This window comes from Symphalangus syndactylus, chromosome 8 (assembly GCF_028878055.3).
Source record: "Symphalangus syndactylus isolate Jambi chromosome 8, NHGRI_mSymSyn1-v2.1_pri, whole genome shotgun sequence".
NCBI lineage: Eukaryota > Metazoa > Chordata > Mammalia > Primates > Hylobatidae > Symphalangus > Symphalangus syndactylus.
In genome coordinates, this window is record NC_072430.2 from 64,382,099 (window position 1) to 64,408,473 (window position 26,375).

The 26,375-nt window shown below is 41.9% G+C and overlaps 1 protein-coding gene across 6 annotated transcripts in view; it reads left to right on the forward strand.

The window, feature by feature from the left end:
- Positions 1 to 9,032: 9,032 nt before the first annotated feature.
- Positions 9,033 to 26,375, forward strand: part of FERMT2 (FERM domain containing kindlin 2) — a 95,967-nt gene continuing 78,624 nt past the window's right edge. Inside the window, exons 1-2 of one of the 6 annotated variants that reach the window (XM_055289338.2) lie at positions 9,033 to 9,435; positions 9,774 to 9,939. In XM_055289338.2, the coding sequence (XP_055145313.1) occupies positions 9,783 to 9,939 (157 nt within the window). In that variant the 5' untranslated portion in view covers positions 9,033 to 9,435; positions 9,774 to 9,782. The remainder of the gene's footprint in view (positions 9,436 to 9,773; positions 9,940 to 26,375) is intronic. The other 5 variants (XM_055289337.2, XM_055289339.2, XM_055289340.2 and 2 more) reach the window with 5 other exon arrangements.

The window sequence follows — 26,375 nt, forward strand, 5'->3', positions numbered from 1 at the left end:
CTTGCATCTAAGTTATCAACAGATTCCAAACCAACCTTTCAGATTCTAGTCCCTAGCTCTTTCAAACCATCATGCATGTTTTTACCAGATTAATCTTACTTGAACATTGCTTTCATAATATTACTACCACACATCAACTTTTTTTTTTTTTTTTAGAGATAGTCTTGCTCTGTCACCCAGGCTGGAGTGTAGTGGCACGATCTTGGCTCACTGCAACCTCCGCCTCCCAGGTTCAAGGGATTCTCCTGCCTCAGCCTCCCCAGTAGCTGGGATTACAGACACACACCACCACACCAGGCTAATTTTTGTATTTTTAGTAGAGAAGGGGTTTCACCATGTTGGCCAGGTTGGTCTCGAACTCCTGACCTCGTGATCCACCCACCTCAGCCTCCCAAAGTGCTGGGATTGCATGAGCCACCGCGCCTGGCCCACAAACCAATTTTTAAATGGCTCCTCTTTCTTTTTTTTTTTCAAAACCTCAGAGTCTAAACTTCCGTTCTTCCTGGTTTGGCTTCACTCTGTGCTCACCAACCCCGAGCATCTCCTTGGCATTTATTCCTTTCTTCTCCTGGCTGGTGAGCATTCCATACTCACTTCTGCCTCGTGATTTTCCCATGCTAATTGTCTTGATAGGCCTAACTCCATCTACTCCTTTGTCTGCTTAGCTTTATCATCTTCAGAAAACATATCATGACTTCGTTAATCAGCTTCTTACAGAGTCTAGACTATCACAGTCCTCAAAATGGATCTGTACTTCACAATTTAGCCTTTTATTTTTGCTCCCTTTTCTCCCTTCTGATTTATTACTTTATTATTATATAATTCACATACCATAAAATTCAACGTTTTCAAGGATACATGTCAGTAGTTTATAGCAGCAGTCCCCAACCATTTTGGCACCAGGGACCATTTCATAGATGACAATTTTTCCACAGACTGAGGTGCAGCAGGGTGGGGTTGGCAGATGGTTAGGGGATGAAACTGTTCCATCTCAGATCATCAGGCATTAGATTCTCATGACAAGCATGCAACCTAGATCCCTTACATGTGCAATTCACAATAGGGTTTGCATGCCTATAAGAATCTAATGCTGCTGCTGATCTGACAGGAGGTTGGAGCTCAGGCAGTAATGTTCATTCACCCGCCACTCACCTCCTGCTGTGCGGCCCAGTTCCTAACAGGCCACATACTGCTACCGGTCTGTGGCCCAGGAGTTGGGGACCCCTGGTTTATAGTATATTCATAGAGTTGTGCAAACATCACCACTATCTAATTTCAGATCATTTTTATCACCCTCAAAATAAACATTGCACCTATTAGTAGTACTTCCCATTCTTTCTTCACCACCCTCCCCGCTGCCCCCAGTTCCCAACAACCACTAATCTGCTTTCTATCTCTATTGTTTTGCCTATTCTGGATATTTCACATAAGTGGAATCATACAATACCTAACTTTTTGTGTCTGGTATCATTCACTTGGCATGATTTCAAGTTTATCTATCTTGTGGCATGTATTGGTACTTAATTCTTTTCTTAGGCTGAACAATCTTTCTTTCTTTTCTTTTCTTTTCTTTTTTTCAGACGAAGTTTAACTCTTGTTGCCCAGGCTGCAGTGCAATGTCGTGATCTCGGCTCACTGCAACCTCCACCTCTTGGGTTCAAGGGAATCTCCTGTCTCAGCCTCCTGAGTAGCTGGGATTACAGATGTGTGCTGCCATACCCAGCTAATTTTTGTATTTTTAGTAGAGAGGGGGTTTCACCATGTTGGTCAGGCTGGTCTCCAACTCCTGACCTCAGGTGATCTGCCCACCTGGGCCTCCCAAAGTGCTGGGATTACAAGTGTGAGCCATCACGCCCGGCCGAACAATATTTCATTGTATAAATATACCACATTTTGTTTATCCATTCATTACTTGAAAGACGTTTGGGTTGTTTTCATCTTTTAGACATTATGAATAGTCATGTATGTTAAAGTTTTTATGTGGGCATATGTTTTCACTTCTCTTGGGTATATACCTAAGAGTAGAAATGGTGGGTTATGTGATGTCTGAATCTATTTGTGCTGCTGCAACAAAATACCACAAACTGGGTAGCTTATAAACAATAGAAATCTGCTTCTCACACTTACGGAGGCTGGAAAGTCCAAGATCAAGAGCCCAGCAGATTTGTGGCTGGTGAAGGCTGCTTTCTAGTACACAGTTGGCACCTTCTCGCTGTGTCCTCACATGGTGGAACGGGCAAATGAGTTCCATTAGGCCTCTTTTATAAGTGTGCTACTCCCTTATTAAAGGGATTAATGATCTAATCAAAGGCCCCACCTCTTTATTTTTAATTAAAAATTTTTTTAAGTTTGTTTTTTAGACACAAATAACAACAACAACAAATTTTTTTTTTTTTTTTTTTTTTTTTGAGACGGAGTCTCGCTCTGTCGCCCAGGCTGGAGTGCAGTGGCACAATCTCGGCTCACTGCAAGCTCCGCCTCCCGGGTTCACGCCATTCTACTGCCTCAGCCTCTCCGAGTAGCTGGGACTACAGGCGCCCGCCACCACGCCCGGCTAATTTTTTTTGTATTTTTTAGTAGAGACGGGGTTTCACCGTGGTCTCGATCTCCTGACCTCGTGATCCGCCCGCCTCGGCCTCCCAAAGTGCTGGGATTACAAGCGTGAGCCACCGCGCCCGGCCTAACAAAATTTTTTTTTTTTTTTTTTTTTTTTTTTTTTTGAGACGGAGTCTCGCTCTGTCGCCCAGGCTGGAGTGCAGTGGCATGATCACTGCTCAATGCAGCCTCAAACTCCTAGGCTTGGCCAGGCGCAATGGCTCATACCCGCAATCCCAGCACTTTGGGAGGCTGAGGAAGGCAGTCCAAGGTCAGGAGTTCAAGACCAGCCTAGGCAACATGGTGAAACCCTGTCTCTACTAAAAATACAAAAATTAGCCAGGCATAGTGGCATGCCAAGTAGTCCCAGCTACTTGGGAGGCTGAGGTGGGAGAATCATTTGAGCCTAGGAGGTGGAGGCTGCAGTGAGCCAAAATCGTGCCACTGTACACCAGTCCAGGTGACAGAGTGAGACCTTGTCTTGAAAAAAAAAAGAAAAAAAAAATCCTGGGCTCCAGCAATCCTCTCACCTCAGCCTCCTGAGTAGCTGGGACTATAGGTGCCCACCTTGATGCCCAGATAATTTTTTTACTTTTATTTTGGCAGAGACATGATCTCACCATGTTGCCCAGGCTGGTCTCAAACGCCTGGGCTCAAGTGATCCTCCCACCTAGGCCTCCCAAAGTGCTGAGGTTATAGGCATGAGCCACTATGCCAGGCCTTCCCCATCTCTTAATATCATCACACTGGGGGTTTAGATTTCAACATATGAATTTCAGGAGGACACAAACATTCAGAACATGGTAGCTATGTACGTGCTAACTATATATACTATAACTATATATATGTGGTAACCATATATATAGTAACTCTATGTTTAACTTTTTGAGGAACTGCTGAACTATTTTTCAAAGCAACTTACCATTTGCTTTCCCATCAGCAGCGTATAAGGGTTGCGATTTTTCCACATCCTAACCAACACTTGTTATCATCTTTTTTATTATAGTCCTTCTAGTAGGATGTGAAGTGTTATCTCATTGTACTTTAATTTGTATTTCCCTGCTGATAAATGATGTTGAGAATATTCTGTGTGGCCATTTGTATGTCTCCTTGGACAACTGTCTATTCATATTCTTTGCCCATTTTTAGTTAGGTTATTTGTCTGGGGTTATTATTGAATTGTAATAGCTCTTTATTTTTATACAAGTCACTGAAAATATATATGATTTGCAAATATTCTTCCCATTCTATAAGTTGCTTTTTCACATTTTGGTTGCTGTCCTTTAAAATGTAACTATTTTAAACTTTGATAAAATCCAACTTAACTATATTTTCCTTTGTTGCTTATGCCTTGATGTCTTATCTAAGAAGCCATCACCAAATCCAAGGTCATAAAGGTTTAGTCCTATGTTTTCTTTTTTTTTTTTTTCTTGAGACGGAGTCTCGCTCTGTCGCCCAGGCTGGAGTGCAGTGGCTCAATCTCGGCTCACTGCAAGCTCCGCCTCCCGGGTTCACGCCATTCTCCTGGCTCAGCCTCTCCGAGTAGCTGGGACTACAGGCGCCCGCCACCACGCCCGGCTAATTTTTTTTGTATTTTTAGTAGAGACGGGGTTTCACTGTGGTCTCGATCTCCTGACCTCCTGATCCACCCACCTCGGCCTCCCAAAGTGCTGAGATTACAAGCGTGAGCCACCGTGCCCAGCCTTAGTCCTATGTTTTCTTGTAGGAATTTTATAGGTTTAGGCCTTACATTTAAGCCTATGCTCTATTTTTAGTTAATTTTTGTATATGTTGTACGTGGCTGTCCTTTCTGATGTTTTAAATATAAGCCTCCTGTATTAGATAGATGTTCCTTAAGAATTTGTGGCATGTGTTATACATTTACATGCCTGTCTCAATGTCCTACGCTGTGCTAGACACACAGTTACTGTGTTTGTATGTGTGAACATTTGATATTTTTGTTGAGGTGAAGAATATTTCACAAAACGTCCTGGTGTTCAAACTTAAGTTGGGGGTGGGGGGTGGGGAAAGGTATCCCCGAGCATGGTTTTCTACATAAAACTTCCTGTAACTAGAGCAGTAAATGTAAGCAGTGCATTTCTTTCCCCTTAAAGATTTCACTGTTATCTCAGAGTCCTTCTTTGGTCTGTGAAAGCAGCCAAATTCCTGGCAAATCTTCCTTGTTTCTCAGTTTGCCAGTCCTTTTCTTGCTAATTACAGTGACTGCCCATTTCTATCAAAAAAGTGGCTTTTGCAACCTCCCTTCCCATTTAGATCACATTCCACAACCCTGGATTTCTACCTCTTTAGTAGCGTTATTGGTGTGTGCCATTTTTGGCAATCCCCAAGACAAAGAAAGAATTCTACCCACCTGGTATTTGACAAGAATAATTCACTACATTTCATCTTGCTGGCCTCATGTCACATTTTCAAGTCCCCCCCTTACACATTCACATTCATACAAAACCTCTCTTATTTTCTCCTACCCTCATCCTCTCTCCTTCTTTCAAACCCAGGGGTTATATTTTGAATTGACCTTCCAGAAATATAAAGCACAGTGTAAGTAGGCACAGAGAAAAAGCTAAAGTCAACCTGAGCATTACCAAGCCCAAGGGCTGCATTTGACGGCAGATCTGTGAGGCATCGCTTGGTCTAAATCTAAGTCCAGTGCTTGGTACCTTATTTGGATATTGCTGCTTTCAATGCTTGAGCTGTTCTTCCAAACACTGGCGTACTCAGCTACTTTTTAGTATGATGTAAGTACCACAAGCATTGCATTGTCCTAGTGGTTCTAGCAGGGGATTTCAGATAAGATTCTACATTTGAATACATTCTAAATCTTAGGTAGAAGTGAATATTTAAGAAATGTACTTGAAAGCCTCACTTGATAAACTGGAAAAAAAAAAAAATCCCAGTTTCAGAGAGGTGAGGCTGACTCCTCTTTAATCTTCAAAGCAAGTGACAGCTTGAAATAGTCAAAAAGAAGGCCTGAAGGGACCAGCTGCACCCAACCTAATCTAATTATTCTTCCATTGGTACTTAACTGAAGGTCCTTGCCTTCCTGTGCATTAATTGCTCAAATATATACTGCTGACTTTCTGAAGCTAGTAAAGTGTCTTATGAAGCTATACTTAAGCGATTTCATATGTTAAGAAATAGGGCAGTTATTCACAATATTAAAATTCCCCACCCCCACTCTCTGTCACTAAATGCAGAGAATATTCGTAGAAGTGGATTCAGGAAAGCACGGTAGTTAGAGCAGTCAGTGCTGTGGTGGGGGTGTTCAGAAAGTAACTCTTACTGGAAAGTGGGAAAATAACTAGAATGCGGAAACTGAGTACAGATGCTCTGCAACTTATGATGAGGTTACATTCTGTAAATTGAAAATACTGTAAGTCAAACATGCATTTCATATACCTAACCTACCGAACATCACAGCTTAACCTAGCCTATCTTAAATGTACCCAGAACATTTACATTAGCCTCCAGTTGGGCAAAATGATCCAATATGAAGCCCATGTTATAGTAAAATGCTGACTATCTCATGTAATTTATTGAATACTGTACTGAATGTGAAAAACAGAATGGTCCTGGGGTATTCAAAGTACGGTTTCTACTGAATGCGTATCGCTTTCACAGCATCATAAACTCAAAAAATCATAAGTGAGGGACCATCTGTATTAAAAGAGTTTCTAAACCATGACAGTCGGCTTTGACAATTTTGTCTGAAGGAAAGGGAATATTCAGAAAGGGCATAGATATTTTAGGTTCTAGAAAGGCATGTTTAGAAAGCCATAATTTTTTTGTAGCTTACTGGAGTATGTGCAAAGGTCATAAGATACAATTCTTAGCTTCCTTCCCAGCTCCATTTTAAATCTCTACTCCAAAATAAATAAATAAATCTCTACTCCACCCCTCTAAGCCTCCCAATCCCACCCACCTTTTTTTTCTTGTTTTGTGCCACTTATAATGTATACTATCTCACAGTTTAAGCATCCTTATACATTGCCATAAATCTTTTGGGCGATAAGGTCGGGGAAATAAATAAGCATTTTTTTTTTTTTTTTTGAGACGGAGTCTCGCTCTGTCGCCCAGGCTGGAGTGCAGTGGTGCGATCTCGGCTCACTGCAAGCTCCGCCTCCTGGGTTCACGACATTCTCCTGCCTCAGCCTCTCCGAGTAGCTGGGACTACAGGCGCCCGCCACCACGCCCGGCTAATTTTTTTTTGTATTTTTAGTAGAGACGGGGTTTCACCGTGGTCTCGATCTCCTGACCTTGTGATCCGCCCGCCTCGGCCTCCCAAAGTGCTGGGATGACAAGCGTGAGCCACCGCGCCCCGCCAAATAAGCATATTTTTAAAGTGGGGATTTTTCCATTGAGATTTGTTTTTTGTTTTTCTGAGATCAATCCAGGCTGGAGGGCAGTGGTGTGAACACAGCTCACTGCAGCCTCCACCCCCTGGGCTCAAGCAATCCTCCTGCCTCAGCCTCCCAAAGTGCTGGGATTATAGGCATGAGCCACTGTACCTGGCCCCTGAGATTTCTCCATGGAACGGACCCACTGTTTCTTTGACATTTGTGTTGGTTTGACACCAGCATGTTTTCCATTTTCTCTGTGCCAAGCTATTGTGAATTTGTGGACAATGAAAATAATTTGAAGTCTCCGCTCTTAAAGAACTCAAGTTTTCTTTAGAACTATTTAAAAAACAGCAAAGGAAACCTCTGAAAATCCTGCCCATCGTTCAGTCAGTAGCTGCTCTACCCAGTGTCTATCATCGTGAATGTAATGGCATGTAGAGAGAAACTGAAATGCTAGATGCAATTATAGGTGGTGGTGTAAAGTTTTCGAGTTGGTAGAAAATAAAGAATAGAAGAAAGAAAAAAATTCCGTGATCTCAAGACCCAGAGAGCTTCTTAACATTTTGCTGTATTTCCTTACAGTCTTTTTCTCTGAACATTTAACATAAATAAGCTCGTAATTTTATAGCTGCATATCCAGTTCTGCAGTTTTGTGCCCTAATAAGCAATTCCTTATTTTATTAAAAACATTTTCCTGTATATTTTCAACACCATAATTTACATAAACTCCCTCATCTCCGGACATTCATATTGCTTTCAAGTGAACTATTTGGAACGTCCATGAGTAGAGATACTGGAGAGTAGACAGACAAGAGACTCAAGGCATCAATTTCTCCATGATAACTAGCTAAAAACACTGTAGTGGTTTTCCCTATGTTTTTTTCTGCCAAGCCTTTGGCATCTGACTAAATTTTGCTGCTTTCACTCCTTTCTGAGTTCCACCCCTTTCTTGAGGCCTCTCATCTTGTTTCCCAGTAATGTTAATGAACAAAAGGTTATCTGCCTAGCGAGTTCCTTTTCCAAGCGTTTGAGACAATTCGACAAGATTATGAGACTGCGAACTGGAGTCTTTTATCATTAAAAGGTATTTTAATCTGAGCCTTCTTGACGTTTATTTTTTGAGCCCATGAATTTGCTAGCGAGGCAGTTTCTCTGGTTTGCTGTTTCTGAAAGGAGTTCCCTCAACAGAGTACAACAGTTAATGGGGGAAGTGGAAACAAAAGCGGGAAGCAGGAGGACCGTTCCCCATCACTAGTCAGTCTTCAACAGGTGAAGTTGTTTAGCTCTTCCTGGTACCTGCAGGCACCGTTCCAGAAGTATTAAAATCCAAGGTGTGGCTAAGGGTGGGGTGGGGCATGTATCTCCATCTAACAGCTTTAATAGACTGTTAGTTCTAAATTGCATATAAAAACACACAAATAAGTACAAAGAGCTGGAGAAGCTGGGAAAACAGTTTCTGAGTAAAACTTGTGGCACTAAGTTGTGTCTTTCCTTTCCCCTCAAGCAAGAGCATCATCTGTTTGACTCGCATCTGGCTGGAGCGTCCGAAGGGGTTAAGAACGCTTACAAACTCCTGGGAGTCCAGTAGGAGCTGCTGATAGTGCCGGACATTGCTTGCAAAGCAATTTTTGTGGTTCACCTCCCTCTGGGTTTTCTCATTCTTTTGTGGGACATTCAAGGAGTTGGTTTGGGCATTTACTTTTTAAAGTTTCTCCATCCCAGACTCCTCTTTCCAGCTCCAGGGGTGCTGCACCTCTCACCTCCCTGAGGCTTTTTGTCTCGCTCCAGGCGTGGGCACGGGGCGGGAGGACTTTGTTCTCCGAAAACGACCTTGCCCTGGGAATTTCCTGGGGCCGTTTCTCACGGACAAGCCCCCTCCCCCTGCTGCCAGCGCGGACACACGCCGCGGGGGCCCCAGTCCTGCCTGAGCTCTGGACGCCCCGCCGGCCACCAGCGCCCCGGGAAAGGCCGCCCGCGCTCCCCCGCTCCCCCTCCTCAGGGCCCGCCGCCTAGAGCCCGGATGTTGGATTCAATCCCTGAGCCGGGTCCTTCATTTCCATAAAAGGGCAGCGCTCCGCGGGGCCGAGATTGCCGCCCCGCCGCGCCCCCCGCCACCCCCGCGCCGCCCCGCCCCGCCCCGCCCCGCCCGGGACCCGCAGCCCCCTCCCCCGAGCGCCGCGCCGGGAGGGCGGGGGCAGGGGCGAGGCCGGCCGGACCCGCTCAGGGCGGCTCTGCGGGCGGCGAAGGAGGGAGCCAGCGCGCCCAGCCCAGCCGGGCTCGGACAGAGGGGGCGGGGAGAGGGTGGAGCGCGGGGAGCCAGGCGAGGGGCCGCGACGACGGGACTCCATTAGCCGCTCCGGCCACAGGCAGCGCTTCGCCCGCCGAGGAGCCGGACGCGGACACCGCCGCCCCGCGAGCCTCCAGTCCCTCGCCTGCTGCCGCGCGAGCCCCGGGCCCGGAGCGCGAGGAGCGCGCGGTGAGGGTGCGGGACCCCGCCGGGACCCGAGGGGGCGCGGCGGGGAGGGGAACGGGGAGTCAGCCCGCGCCCGTGTCTCCGGGCCGGCCGGCAGGTGAAGCCCGCCGCGGTCCGCTAGGCGGGGACGGTGTGGGGCGGGCGGCGCCGGGGCCGAGGAGCGCTGCGGGGTGAGCGGGGCTCAGAGTCCTCCTGCAGCCCCGGCCGCCGCCGCCCTCCCGAGTTTCTGCCGAAAGCCCCGGGTCCTCCACCACCTCCCAGCCCGTGGCCGGCGCTGCGAATTCGGTGGGATTCGCCTTTCTTTGGGGGAGTGACGCTTACGAGAGCCATTTCCTCCGCGCTCGCAGGAAGGAGCCATGGCTCTGGACGGGATAAGGATGCCAGATGGCTGCTACGCGGACGGGACGTGGGAACTGAGTGTCCATGTGACGGACCTGAACCGCGATGTCACCCTGAGAGTGACCGGCGAGGTGCACATTGGAGGGGTGATGCTTAAGCTGGTGGAGAAACTCGGTGAGTAGCATCCCAGCCGCGTCCAACAAACGACTTCCCAGAATTGGTAGGGGGAGGAAAGAGGCTCACGACGGGGGAGGGGCCCGTTTGAGAAATCTTGGCATCTCGCAAATGCTTTTTAGAAATGTAAAATCTTTCAGTATTTAAGCAGATAGACCTGTTCCCCTTTGCGTCCTATTTTGTTTTGTTACTCTCTGAATTTTCATATGGAATGATTCGAGCCTCCCAATTATAACCTTAATTGCGTAGTTACGGGGGACTGGGGATGTGTGCCGGGAAACTCGTTAATTCTTAACATTTACTGACAGAATGATAAAAGAATGAGGAAAGTGTGTTGGGAGGGTGATATTACAGTGTCCGTGGTTATCTATTTCTCCAGCATACCTGAATGTTAGTGACGTTTGGTATAGAGAATGATGCAAAATCCATTTAAGAAAAATCTGTGCTGGAAAATGTGCAACTACTGGCGCCAGTGTGAAGTTTCTGTGGCTGTTCTACGTGGTGGAGTGCATTAAAATGTTCCAGTCATCCACTCTTACAAGGGGTGGGGCAGTGCTTGACAAACTTGGTATCCATAGTCCATGCTCGATGTAAGCCGTTTCGAGCGTTCGGTTTTATATTAATAACAAGTCAGTGAAAGAACTTTGTGTTAAAAAGCGGACTTTGTTAAGCTAATTTGAGGTTGACGGTATTTGCTTGAGTACAAATATATACTGGATTGATACCCGATTTAAAATAATAAGGTATCTTACAGTATGAAGTGTGTGAAGAGTGTGCAGTACACATTTTTGTGATGAATGAAACCATTTTCATCTGGAAGAATCAGCTAAATAGATGATTTGATCATAAGAGAAATGCTCAGAGAACTATCTTCCTGAGCTTTAAAGTGCCTTTTTTACATAATGCAGTTGTGATAAGATGATTATCTGTGTGGCATTGTCTTTTTAGGCTGGAATTGTTTTTTGTTTTGGTGAAGGGGATTGGGGACTTTCTGGGGGTTTTTTTCGTCTTTTTTTTTTTTTTTTAAACATAGCATTCGTTTTCAAGCTACACTGGGAAAGTAGAGGAGTGCTTATTTGTCAGGAAATCTATTTCTTACCAAAAGATTATTGTATGTAAAGGTACTGAAATAGCACTCGGATGCATTTTGCAAAATAAGGCAGGATTCATTTGGGTGGACCTGCTTTGTACCCCTGCAGGAAGTTTTATTATTGAAGGACCAAAGAGAAGCTCCTTACAAGGTAGCCTCTTCTTTAAGACTGTGCATTGTTTGGCTCCCTGAGATACAGCTCAGGAAAGAAAATCCTCCTAGGTAGCCCAGTGAAAATTAGATTTTGCTGTATTGATTAACCATTTAACTGGCAGTTAACATTGTTTTTATCTGATTTGAATAAGCCAGTCACTGTTTGCAAAATATTTATGAACCTTTTTTGTCCAGCTCTGGTATGAGATTATTTAAGAAGGAAAATAGCAAATATTTGGATATTTTGTTTTCAAAGAAAACAAGCATTTTTGTTAGAGCTTTTCTAATTTATGGTAAATGGACCTTATTAATACATTGGTCTCAATAGGAGATATTTCTTATATTGCAAAAAAAGGAGCTGTTGAAGGTGACTGAGACAACTTGTAGTTCTCGAAAGCCAGGCTGTAGCTAATGAATAAATAATGGTTTCTATATTTATTTTGCATTGCTTAGGACTGTTTATTATAGAATCACAATAATAGAAATATAGAGAATAAACTGCAGACAGAAATGATGTTAATTTAAATGACTATAATCTTAATCTTTTAATGCTGATACATTTTTAATTTTTTATGCAGAGAAAAGAAGCCTAACAAGGTAGGAAATGCTGTGCATATGGAAATCTTACATCTTTTTTGAACTGAACTCATACTGATTCTTCTTATATTTTGAATTCCAAATAGAAAGTGCCTCTGACTTTCCTGTTTGGTAAAAGTAGAGTTAAGTGATGTTTTTGGTTTTTAGGATTAGATGCTTTGAATGGTAAGCTATTTTGTTGCCTTGTCGGCAAGTAAATAGAGGAGAGATTCGGTAGGGCAGCATTTAAAACATCCACAAATCAGGCTAGTCAAATTAGAAAAGAACTTTGTAATTTTTCACAGTTGCGTAAAACTGGAATGACCTGCCTTCTGAAGCCCTGACTTATGTCACTGAAGGTATTAAAGGGCAGACTGGATGACTACTTGCCAACAGTGGCTAGAGAGGATCAAAGCAGCTTGCAGAGTCTAGATAAAAGGTGGAGATGGTGGTAGGGGTGAGATGGTACAGAGTCTGTTGTCTCAGGTTTGCAGAGCAGTGATGGAAAATTAGCAGACTCAGGCTACTGTGGCCTTGAAGCAATTATGAACAGAAGACACCAGAGCATTCACTTATATTTTCAAACTCCAGACTGTCCGATATCCTTCTTAATCTCTTGGACGGTATATGAATACCAAAAGCATTATATTTTAAGGTGATTTTCCCAGATAATGTTCAGTAGCAGCAATTATTTCCCTGAAGTCGATAGATCTCAGGATGACCTATTCCCTCAACATTGTATTAAAATTGTGTGTGTGCACATGTGGAAGTTTCTAGGAAGAGACTTCTTCACTTTAATTTCTCAAAGAGGTCTGTAACAAAAAAAGTCATGACACAATTTTGTGGTTTGGCCCTTGTGTGTCAGGTTCATCTTGAAGCTAGTGTTCATCCCAGAGTGAGGCATTTTAATTAAGCACGACATAAATGTAAATAATGCTTCCTTAGTATGTGTCAGTAGTATCTTTGCATTTAGTTAGACTTTTATTATAAATAACGTGTACACTTCGCTTAAGGCCATTAAAACACAATTTTTAGAATTTTGACTTTAATTCAAAGATCTGAAAAGTCTCATTTATTTATTTTTTTATTTTTTACTTTTTGAGACGGAGTCTCGCTCTGTCGCCCAGACTGGAGTGCAGTAGCGTGATCCCGGCTCACTGCAAGCTCCACCTCCTGGGTTCATGCCATTCTCCTGCCTCAGCCTCCCGAGTAGCTGGGACTACAGGCACCCGCCACCATGCCTGGCTAATTTTTTGTGTTTTTAGTAGAGACGGGGTTTCACTGTGTTAACCAGGATGGTCTTGGTCTCCTAACCTCATGATCCGCCTGCCTTGGCCTCCCAAAGTGTTGGGATTACAGATGTGAGCCACCACGCCCGTCCTGGGTCTCTTTTAAATCTCAGTATGAAACACATTTGTCATTCGCTATTAGTCTTTTAAAAGAAAGCAAAAGCATATGTCATGAAGTGGGCTTTAGGGAATTATATCGTAATGTGACAAAGTTTTTGCATTTGTGACTTAGTCTAGGCTGATACTTCATAAATAATTGATCCACTCAATGTTTATACTTCATCCAGAAAGTGGAAAACACCCTTTTATTTTTTAAAAATCCAGTTTAGGCCAGGTATGGTGGCTCACATCTGTAATCCCAGCAGGTAGGGAGGCTGAGGCAGGTGGATCACTTGAGGTCAGGACTTCGAGACCAGCCTGACCAACATGGAGAAACCCCATCTCTACTAAAAATACAAAAATTAGCTGGATGTGGTGGCATGTGCCTGGAATCTCAGCTGCTTGGGAGGCTGAGGCAGGAGAATCACTTGAACCTGGTTGCAGTGAGCCAAAATCACATCACCCAGCCTAAGTGGCAGAGCAAGACTCCGCCTCAAAAAAAAAATAATAATTGTGAAAATTTTTTTTTTTTTTTTTTTTTTTTTTTTTTTTGAGACGGAGTCTCGCTCTGTCGCCCAGGCTGGAGTGCAGTGGCACAATCTCGGCTCACTGCAAGCTCCACCTCCCGGGTTCACGCCATTCTCCTGCCTCAGCCTCTCCGAGTAGCTGGGACTACAGGCGCCCGCCACCACGCCCGGCTAATTTTTTGTATTTTTAGTAGAGACGGGGTTTCACCGTGGTCTCGATCTCCTGACCTCGTGATCCGCCCGCCTCGGCCTCCCAAAGTGCTGGGATTACAAGCGTGAGCCACCGCGCCCGGCCCTGTGAAAATTTAATACTGTTTGGTTTGGTTTGAGGCAAGGTCTCGCAGTGTCACCCAGGCTGGAGTGAGTGTGTGATCATGGCTCATTGCATCCTCAAACTTCTGGGCTCAAGTAATCCTCTTGCCTTAGCTTCCTGAGTAGCTGGAACTACAGGCATGCACCACCACATCTTGCTGACTTTTAAAATTTGTTTGTAGAGATGGGTCTTGCTTTGTTGCCCAGGCTGGTCTCGAACTCCTGGTCTCAAGCAGTCCTTCCACCTTGGCCTCCCAAAGTGTTGGGATTACAGATGTGAGCTGCCATGCCTGTTTTGTTTTTTTTTTTTAAATCAAAGACAAATTTCAAACGTGTATAGTGTTTTTTAAAAGAAAAATTTTAAATATGAAACATCAGGAATAAGGATTATAAAAACAGGAAATCAAAATAAAATTGTCTTCAAAAATAAATTTTGTAAAGAAGAGGGCCAATTTTATGGGATTCCTCTGGAGGTCATTGAGAAGTATTAAATCCTTGGCTGGGCACGGTGGCTTACGCCTCTAATCCCGGCACTTTGGGAGGCCAAGGCGGGCGGATCAGAAGGTTAGGAGCTCGAGACCAGCCTGGCCAATATGGTGAAACCCCGTCTCTACTAAAAATGCAAAAATTAGCCGGGCGTGGTGATGGGCATCTGTAGTCCCAGCTACTCGGGAGGCTGAGACAGGAGAATCGCTCAAACCCGGGAGGCGGAGGTTGCAATGCGCCGAGATAGTGCCACTGCACTCCAGCCTGGCAGACTCTAAATATCAAGTGGATCTGTTCACTGAGTTTTAGTATCACTTTTTAAAATGTCTTTTTAAAACTTCTGTGTACAATTAAATTTCCACCTTTCTATAAAAATTCATTTTAAACGGAGAATAAGGAATTTATTATAATTTGGAGCTCACTAAATGGAAATCTCCAGCCAGCTCTGAGCAGAGAGGAAAAAGTAGGTGATCTCTAAGTTTCCTCTAGCTCTGATTCTATGAGTAGAGAGAATGTAGAAGTTGGGTTAGATCAAGTCACACAATCTACAAGGAAAAAAATGCAAATTGGAGGACTCAGGAGTAACTAAAAGGAAACATATGAAGTTGCTTTAGAAAAATTGAGGATTAGGCTGGGAGTGGTGGCTCACACCTGTAATACTAGCACTTTGGGAGGCTGAGGCAGGTAGATCACCTGAGGTCAGGAGTTCGAGACCAGCCTGGCCAACATGGTGAAACCCTGTCTGTACCAAAATTATAAAAAAAGTAGCCAGGCATGGTAGCGGGCGCCTGTAATCCCAGCTACTCAGCCTGAGCCAGGAGAATCGCTTGAACCCGGGAGGCAGAGGTCGCAATGAGCTGAGATCACACCACTGCACTCCAGCCTGGGTGACAAGAGCGAGAGTCCATCCCCCAGCCCCCAACCCCCCCAAAAAAAAAAAAAAAAAAAGAAAAATTGAAGATTGGCTGGGTGCGGTAACTTACGCCTGTAATCCTAGCACTTTGGGAGGCTGAGGCTCAGGAGTTGTTTGCTTGAGCTAGGAGTTTGAGACCAGCTGGGCAACGTGGTGAAATCCCGTTTCTACAGAAAAACAGAAAATACAAAAATTAGCCAGGCGTGATGGCACGCACCTGTAGTCCCAGCTACTCGGGAGGCTGAGACAGGAGGATTGCCTGAACCTGGGAGTTTGCAGCTGCAGTGAGCTGTGAGTGCACCCCGGCACTCCATTCCTGGGCAACAGAGCAAGACTCTGTCTCCAAAAAAAAAAGAAAAAGAAAATCTGAGGATTATATTTCTGAACGTGGCCTTTAGAAAGAAGTCCTTGCTTTAAAAGTGTGTCATGTTCTTGCCATATAATAATGAAAAAAGTTCATTTATGTTGGAATTGCATGTTAGGATCAAGTTAGATTGTGAACTTAGCACGTGACCAAAAAAAGAAATAGATTTTAATAAAGTTACCACTAAAAATCCCTTAACGTGATAATTAAGTATGGTATACATTCATTGCATCTCACAGAAGTGGAAAATAGCTAGTTTTTCCTCTAGGAACTCCAAAAATAAGTTTCATTAGTTGAGCACCAAATGAAGAAGCTGGCTTACGTTAGGGGCTTCATTACACAAAAAATTACTTTAAACACTAGGATTAGAGCTTGGCAAGATGCACACTGGGAAGGAGGCATACATAACTGGACAGCTCCCTTATACCCTGGCTTAGTGCTCCCTGGGGAAGGTGTGTGCTTATTTGGTGGAATGGTGCCTATGCAGTTGAAATCCTCAGTTTTTCCCCTTGAGGGCTCACAATTGAATTCATGGAAATTAATGTCTACATGATGGAACCTCATTGCATTCATAGTGAAATATATTAACATTATAAGAATTTTTTTTTAAATCTTGGGGGTGGAGTAGGAAACAATGTTAAAATCTTATTAAAGTGAATTAAGTTTTGGTTAAATCTGATAGTAAGTTTACTCAGTGTTTAAAACACGGTTCATGATCCATAGGAAGTGAATTAAATTGTATCTGTTTCTTAGCAAATTTTAAGCTCTTTAAAAGTGGAGGGCAGTACTCAAGTTTTATTATAATCCTGTGGCAGCTAATAAAGTATGAGCTGTTCCTTAGAGTATGTGCTATTTGCTGCCTTTTGTTTTTGTTTTGCTGCTATGTTTTATACCCAGTTTTTTAAAGTAAAAAACTGTTTCTAACTAGAGTTAACTTATTTATAGAGATGCTAAGAATATGTTTATTCAGTTACTTATAAAAGGCCTTGTTGGAAATGTCTAATCGCTATTGAAGAGAATGGAAAGAAAATATTTAAAATTTTACCTGTTATGTTTGGCTCTTAATTTTTAAAAATTTCATCTAGACACCAGTTAGTATTTTGCCGTTTGAATTCTCTATACACACAAACATACACATGTTGGGAAGCAGTTGGACGAAGTTTCAGACTTACTCATAACCCTTGATTCCTAAATATTTAAAAATGTATCACCTAAGAACAAGAAACTTCTCTTGCATAATTACAGTATAGAGATCACATTCAGGAAATTCAACATTGATTCATTTCTGTCATTTAATGTGCATTCATTTTCAAATTTTGCCAGTTGTCCCAGTAATGGCCTTTGTTTTTTTTTCTCAACCAGAATCTCATTTCACATTTAGTTGAAAGGGCCTCTTAATCTCCTTTCATATACAGAACAGCCACCAAGTGTGGAGCTACAGGAGAGTATATAATAAATGGCTTATTGATATTACATTAAGATACATGTAAAATGATAGTATCTGTTTGTAAACTTTATGGCCACCCTGTAGAACAGTTCCTCAGCCTTCGTCTTTCAAGACGTTGTTTAACCTTTTTAAAATAAGGTTCTTAGTGCAAATTTCACTTCAGAGTGATTTTTTTTTCTTTTGAGACAGAGTTTTGCTCTTGTCACCCAGGCTGGAGTGCAGTGGCACGATTTCAGCTGACTGCAACCTCCGCCTCCCAAGTTCAAGTGATTCTCCTGCCTCAGTCTCCCAAGTAGCTGAGATTACAGGCACCTGCTGCCACGCTAATTTTTGTATTTTTAGTAGAGATGAGATTTCACCATGTTGGCGAGGCTGGTCTCGAACTCCTGACCTCAGGTGATCCACCCACCTCGGCCTCCCAAGGTGCTGGGATTACAGGCATCAGCCACCATGCCTGGCCAAGAGTGATATTTTTATAGGTTCTTTTTCACATACTTTATTTTTAAAATTTAGTTTACTTCTTAGCCTACTGTTAAATAAGCTGTTAATAATAGTTTTAGACATCATTGGATGTAGATTTCCCATAATGTCAGCTGTTCTCAGACTGTAGTAGGTGCTGATGAAGGCACAGGTTATTAAGAAATAACAGGTTGCCTAGTGTGTCGGAAGATCTGGATTCAACTTCTGGCTCTGTCTGCTACTTTACTGGTTTGTATGACCTTTGGACAATGAATCCAACCTGAGTGGGTTTTGACTTCTATAAAATAGAAATTGAAAAAAATTTTCTTGGGGTGGGCGGGGTGGCTCACACCTGTAATCCCAGCACTTTGGGAGGCCGAGGCAGGTGGATCACGAGGTCAGGAGATCAAGACGATCCTGGCTAACATGATGAAACCCCGTCACTGCTGAAAATATAAAAAATTAGCTGGGCGTGGTGGCGGGCGCCTGTGGTCACACCTACTTGGGAGGCTGATGCTGAGGCTGGAGAATGGTGTGAACCCAGAAGGTGGAGTTTGCAGTGAGCCAGGATCACACCACTGCACTCCAGCCTGGGCGACAGAGCGAGACTCTGTCTCAAAAAAAAAAAAAAAAAAAGAAAAAAAAAATTTCTCATAGGTTTTGGTGAGAATTAAATGAGATAATACATATATATTGATACTACATATATATTTATATATATACTTTATATGAACTATCTGTATTATACAAATGAGAGTGGCTACTTCTCTGTGGCATTGAGTCTCTGAGTATATGAAAGTAGGAAGGAAAAAAAAGGAAAAGTAGGTTAAAATATAATCTAGTATATTTAATAAGTTCCAGCTTTACTAGTGGGGAATTGCACTCCTCAAAAAAAGCTTAGTGGCCAGGCGTGGTGGATCACGAGGTCAGGAGATTGAGACTCATCCTGGCTAACATGGTGAAACCCCGTCTGTACTAAAAATACAAAAAAATTAGCTGGGTGCGGTGGCGGGAGCCTATAGTCCCAGCTACTCGGGAGGCTGAGGCAGGAGAATGGCGTGAACCCAGGAGGCGGAGCTTGCAGTGAGCTGAGATTGCGCCACTGCACTCCAGCCTGGGCAAAACAGCAAGACTCTGTCTCAAAAAAAAAAAGCTTAGTTTAGGATTGCTTTCTGTTCCCACCCTCTAAACAACAAGAAAAAATAGCTATTGTTTTACTTTCCCGCCAACTTCCAAACACACACCTGCCTCTGCAGTGTAACAGAGAGCTATTTAAGTACCATTTTAATAAGATTTCTGAAATCCAGGGGACCAATAAGTGGATGATGGTATTCCAGGGATTTGAAAAATTTAGAACCATGAAAGCATCAGTAGTAAAGTAATTCTCTACTTAGTATATTCTATAAGAGCAGTGTTTTTAGTTCATTTATAGCAAAGGCACATGAAAACATTGGGCCTATTTAGAAACTAATAATGAAAGTAGTTTCAGAAAAAAGCTAATGTTTGCAGTATTCCTATTTAAATAATTATTTTACTGACAAATTAATGGTTATGCCATGGAACATTTAAAAATAGTATATATGCCCAGTGAGAAGTAAACAAATACATCTGAAAGTGTATTTTTAAATAATTCTTTTATTTTGTAATTAAGAAGTGTGACTTCTGCACTTGGGTTTGTGGTTACAAATTCATATTCATTATAATTCATTCTTTAACAAATTAGTTGCATAATTATTATATAACTTTTTCCTGTTAATTTTTTTTCTTAGTGTCAGGCTTATTGAGGTCTGATTGACATATAGTAAAATTTATCCTTCTTAGTATAATATTCTGAGTTTTGACATGTAAAACTACCACAGTCAAGATAGAAAACTTTTACAGTACTCCCAAAAGTTTCCTTTGTAACCATCTCATCTCCTCAAACCCAGATCCTAAAAAACCACTGATAATTTACCTTTTCTAGAATGGCCTGCAAATGGAACCATTCAGTTCTAGCTCTTTGAATCTGGTTTCTTTCACTTAGCATAATAAATGTTAGCTTTGTTCATGTGTTTGTATCAATAGTTTTTTATTGCCGAGTAGTAGTCCACTGAATGGATTATTTCACAGTTTGTCCATTTAGCAATTGAAAGGCATTTGGGTTACTCCCAGTTTTGGGAGATGATGAATAAGCCTGCCGTAAACATCTGTGTGAATGCATATTTTCATTTTTCTGGGGTAACTACCTAGGCGTGGGATTGCTGGGTAGTATAGTAAGTATATGCTTGAAGTTAGAAGAAACTGCCAAACTTTTCCATAGTGGCCACGTCACTTTACCTTCCTGTCAATATTGTATGAGAGTTCCAGTCGCTCTCAGGTCTCCCCTGCCCTTGTTACTGTCAGAATTTAGTGTCATTTGTTTTAATTTTAGCCATTCTAATAAGTAAGTAGTGCTACCTCATTGTGATTTTAATTTGCATTTCCATAATGACTAACCTACTGGCTAAGTCGGTTTTTCAATTTCTGGAATCTCAGTATAGATGACAGAATAAACTATGATTTAAGTTTGTTCCTGTCTCTTTGGAATGTGTAATGGATTAGGATTCTTTGAAAATAGTTCTTCAAATGTGGTAATTCTAAACTAGAAGATACATAAACAGTATCTAAAGGTATCTAAATGTCTTTAAATATAAGATATCTACAGCCATACTCTTGTGGATTAAAGGGTCAGTATACAAATCCTGGTCTATTTCCCTTCTTTGAAAATATTATGAATAATTGTTCATAGTAACTCACCTAGAGTTACATAGTAAAACATTTTGAAAGTTAATTGAAAATGATATGGTATTTTCTCTCAACTTCATTAATGCTGCTTGGAAGTGAATTCGTGTATATGAGAAAAAGAGATAAGCAGTAAATGATTAAAATTTGAGGTTTCGGTTTTGATTTCCTTCCATGATTCAGGTTTCAGACTCAATTATCTGTCATTTAGATACATAAGGACCAGCCAGTGTCAGTGCATCCTTGGAGTGACCTTTCTACACACACCAAGGTTATTGGGCTGATAACCTCCAGCCCAGAGAAGGTGACATCTACTTTAGAATCGGAAGGGAGTCTTTTCTCAGATATTTAACTGTCTTATTTTTACATCATGTTGTAACTAAAAAATACATTAGGTATTAAAAAAATCAATTGTAATTTCAAAGCATCAGTGTAATGATGTTTTTGATATCTTTTTCTTAATGGAACACTCAGGGTTATGAATAAAACACCAATAAAGTACTAGCATTATTGATTGTAGATGAAGTTGTCTACTGGGTAAGTGCTTCCCAGCTTAATGTTCCTTAATGTAGTTCCTGGGTTCAGATCTAAGAATTTTATAACCTTTGAAATTAAAAATAACTTGAAAAAAGCAAATGATTTCCTGTATCAATGTTAAAAGTCTTATGCAAGGTGGCAATGACTTCTGTTGCCAAGATGGAATGCCCTTGTTACGGAGCATAGACTGAAAGGCAGCCCACCCACGTCAGAATCCTGACTTGACCATATACTAGCTGTATGACCTTGGGCTGTGTGACCTGTCTGTGCCTCTGGTTCCTCATCTGGAAAATGGGGATTATAACAGTATCTTTGGATTATTGTAAGGATTATGTTAGTTAATACACATGAAGTGTTTAGAATAGCTTTTGTAAATGTAGCTATGATGACGACAATTACAGTCCCAGCTGTTTTAGTGTTTGTAGATTTTCTCCCTATGCTGAGCCAGATAAATAACAGCATTTTGTAAAAGATTGAGAATGTGCCTTTTAAAAGGGATGCCAAATGGTTCTTTTTTTTTTTTTTTTTTTTTTTGAGACCATAGTCTCACTCTGTCACCCAGGCTGGAGTGCAGTGATGCACTCTCAGCTCACTGCAACCTTCACCTCCCAGGTTCGAGCAATTCTAGTGCCTCAGCCTCCTGAGTAGCTGGGATTACAGGCACTCACCACCGTGCCCTACTAATTGTTGTATTTTTTTTTTTTTTTTTTTTTTTTTTTTTTTTTTAGTAGAGATGAGGTTTCACCATGTTGGCCAGGCTGGTCTCGAATTCCTAACCTGAAGTGATCCACCCACCTTTGCCTCCCAAAATGCTGGGATTATAGGCATGAGCCACCACACCCAGCCAGAAGCCAAATAGGTCTGACTTACTCTCTACCATATTAGGAATTGATTTTAAGTTTATTGTGCTACTTTGCATCATTATTAGTAATACTATAAAGAATTAAAGTATGAAGATCATCTAGAAGCAGATTTTGTGCTTCCACATATACAAAATTACAGACTCACTATGCTAAGATAGGGAGTGTTTCCATAAATTTAATATTCTGGTTAGACAAATACCTTCTTTAAAAGGTGAATCTTACAGCACTTAGGGAGGCCAAGTTGAGCAGATCACTCAAGGCCAGAGTTCGAGACCAGCCCAGCCAACGTGGCGAAACCCTGACTCTACTAAAAATACAAAAATTAGCTGGGTGTGGTGATTCATGCCTATAGTCTCAGTTACTCGGGAGGCTGAGGCAGGAGAATCACTTGAACCTGGCAGGTGGAGGTTTCAGTGAGCCGAGATCGCACCACTGTACTCCAGCCTGGGCGACAGAGTGAGACTCTGTCTCAAAAAAAAAATTAAATAAGTGAACTTTGTTAGTGACTAAGAACTTACTCTAAGATGTGGCCAACTTATTGGTTACATATGACCTTGGGCAAGTTATTTTAACTTCTGATTATTTAATCTCACAGCTTTAGTTTACTTGTTTTGGGGGGCTAATGTATTGACTAAATATGGTATTTAAAGGATTAACAATTCCTGATAATTAGTAGAATGACTATACTAAGAGCTCAATAAAATATAATCTACAATTATCCTTCAAATACCATGTAAACTTAAAATATAAATTTCAACTGTGGTTTTCAGTATTCTGATTGTTTGCATTTTATTTATGTAGTGTTTAACCATAAACCCCTTCTTATTTAATCTGTTGCTGAAACCATTTTAAAAGATTCTTTTGCCTTTGTAAATTCTTTTTTTTTTTTTTTTTTTTTTTTTTTTTGAGACGGAGTCTGGCTCTGTCCCCCAGGCTGGAGTGCAGTGGCGCGATCTCGGCTCACTGCAAGCTCCGCCTCCCGGGTTCACGCCATTCTCTTGCCTCAGCCTCCCGAGTAGCTGGGACTACAGGCACCCGCCAACACGCCCGGCTAATTTTTTGTATTTTTAGTAGAGACGGGGTTTCACCGTGTTAGCCAGGATGGTCTCGATCTCCTGACCTCGTGATCCGCCCGCCTCGGCCTCCCAAAGTGCTGGGATTACAGGCTTGAGCCACCGCGCCCAGCCCTGCCTTTGTAAATTCTGTTTAATGGTTGTGAAGTGTCTGAATACATTCCTTGAAGTCACTGACTGGGTTTGAATACCAGCTTCACTACTTATAAGCTTTGTGACTCTGTGCCATGTTATTTGACATCTTTGTGACTTAGTTTCCTTATAAGCAAAATAAGGGTAGTAATCTTACCACTTAGGGTTGTCGTAAGGATTAAACGCATACACATGTGTAAAGCACTTAGCTCAGTTCTTGGCACATAGTAAGTAGTAGACTAATAATTGTTTTATTGAGGATCCTCAGTGAGTTTGGGCAGTAAATTCCTTAAAGAACTTAAAATAACAAAGAAGGCCCTTAGGTGAGATGGGACATTGATGTGTAAACATTCCTGCATAGAGATAATTCTATACACTCATGCTCTATTTTTGGTAGGTTACAGAGGTATATAACATGAGATATGTGTGGGAATATAAGGTGCATGAACTGGACTCTCGTAGCAGCAACAAACGTTTATGGAGAGCCAACTATTATATAGTGAGGCATAGTCCCGGCTCTCAATATGAGCAGCTTGCTAGTAACCAAGTGAAAAAAGAAAATTACTTTGAGTCAATGATCTGATTGAGAAGTGCCAAATAAGTAGCCCTTGAATAAAGGAAGACAGAGATTTAGAGTCATGAGTAATAACTGGCCTTATTTAAAGAGAGACAGGGTGGAAAGTTAGGAAGAAAGGCATTCCAGGTTGGGGATTGCAGTGTTCATGGTGTATTATAGACTAGCTTAGCGAAATAGAAGAAAAGCTTATAGAGAAGAAAGACATAGGTAACTGTGAAATGATATTCTGTTATTCCTTAACTTACCCACTTAATATTTATAAATGAGAGCCTATTGAATGCCAGAGACTATACTACAAACTGGGGTGAACAAAATTAACTCATTCCTTACCCTCACTCTATTTGCACTCGTAAAGACAGTCTTTATTATTATTTCCATTATTATTATTATTTTTTTAAGACAGAGTCGTGCTTTGTTGCCCAGGTTAGAGTGCAGTGGCACAATCTAAGCTCACTGCCCCCTCCACCTCCAGGGTTCAAGCAATTCTCGTGCCTCAGCCTCCTGAGTAGCTGGGATTACAGGCATGCACCACCATGCCTGGCTAATTTTTGTTTGTTTTTTTGTTTTTAGTAGAGACGGGGTTTCACCATGTTGGCCAGGCTGGTCTCCAACTCCTGACCTCAGGTGATCCTCCCGCCTCAGCCTCCCAAAGTGTTGGGATTACAGGCATGAACCACTGCTCCCGACCTAAAGACAATCCTTAAATAGTAATTACTATAATGTAGTGAGTATTATGGTAATTGAAATAGTTATAGGATTCTGTACTGGGCAACCGGAACCTAGCATATAGGATAGGATTTGTGGAGGGAAATGACTTTTAAGCTGAGATCTGAGAGTAGGAATTAGCCAGCAAAAAATGGGAGGAGATGTGGGTAAGGGATAGGATGACAGAACAACAGGCTGGAAAGAGGATGAGAATTCCCAGCATGGGAAGTGGAGCAAGGGAAGGTGGCCAGTTGAAGAACTGAAAGAAGTCTGGTGATGATGGGGGAGCAATCCTAGGGAACCAGTGGCTTGACATGAGGCTCAAGAAGAAATAATGCTAAAGGGCTTTCTGAACCAGGTTTAAAAGATTTAGCATTATCCCCAGAGCTGTGAGATGCCCATAAAATACTTTAAATAGGGGGAGACATCAGATTTTTACAAATTGGAAATTCATCAGTTTCATATAAAATAACTTGCAGATAAGATATAAGCAATGATAATCCTCTTGGATTTCAAGAAATAATTTTTCCAGTATACATTGAAGTTTTATATTACAATTTGTTAGTATTTTCTGAGATAAGCTTACAATGTAAAAGCCAATTAAATATTCTTACTAAATTGCTTTTGTTTTGAACTTTAGAATAGCTCATGTCATCACATTTAAAACACAAACGCAACTAATACTTCTCTAAGTCCAATACTAACTGGTGAATTTTGCCCTGATGTTACTCTCTTAGAACTTGTCAGACCTTTTCATTTCATGGACTCCGAGCCCTGTCTTCTAGGAATGAAGCCAGGTTGAACCAAATTAGCAATAAGCTAGCCTTCAGGATTAGGTAGAAAGTTACCCACCCTCTGGAAATGAATAATTGGCATACTTTCTGTTTGTGCATTCTGTAACTGCTTGCATGGCTTATGTGATCTGAAAAAACTTCTTAACTGTTTTGAGTTAGTGTGTCTTATAGTATCAGATAATAGATTGAAATTGATAGACATTATTTCAGATTGGTAACTTCAAAAGGCATTTGTAAACTTAGTTGATCTTTTTATTTTGAAGAGTGAATTCCCCAGTTTTCAACTAGCTATGTGGAAGAAATTGCAATTTGTCACTTTTCATTAGAGGTTTAGTTTCTGTCTTAGTCTGCTTGGGGTGCCATAACAAATAACATATCCTGGGTGGCTTAAACAGTAAGCGCTTATTTCTCACAGTTCTGGAGGCTGCCAAATCTAAGATCGGGCTGTCAGCATGGTTGGTTTCTGGTGAGGACCCTATTCCTGGTTTCCTCACATGGGGGAGGGAAAGAAGGAGAGATAGGAAACCAGCTGTCTCCTGTCTCTTCTTCTAAGGATACGAGTTCCACCAGAAGCACTCCACCTCCATGACTTGATTTACCTCCCCCAGGCCCCATCTTCAGATACCATCATATTGGGGATTAGGATTTCAACATATGAATTTGGGGGGACACAAACATTTAGTCCATAGCAGTTTCTAAATGTTTCCCATAATTTGACACTGCCTCAGTTAGCCATTGGAGCCTTAATGTAATTTCCTTAACCTAAAATGGAATTGGGTACTTTAATTGAAATATGTTTGCAGTTTGAATGATATGTAAACTTTGAAGTTTACAGCTTCTGCTAGCAGATTAAAAACTTTTTTTTTGGCCGGGCGCGGTGGCTCAAGCCTGTAATCCCAGCACTTTGAGGCCAAGGCGGGCGGATCACAAGGTCAGGAGATCGAGACCATCCTGGCTAACATGGTGAAACCCTGTCCCTACTAAAAATACAAAAAATTAGCCTGTAGTCCCAGCTACGCGGGAGGCTGAGGCAGAAGAATGGTGTGAACCCGGGAGGCGGAGCTTGCAGTGAGCCGAGATCATGCCACTGCACTCCAGCCTGGGCGACAGAGCAAGACTCCGTCTCAAAAAAATAAATAAATAAATAAATAAATAAAAATAAAAAAAAAATAAAATAAAACTTTTTTTTAATATGACATATCAGACATTTTTGAAAACAGCGCTTTGGACAGTTGCAATTTGCACATTTATTTATTAGATAACACTAATTGTCTAACAAC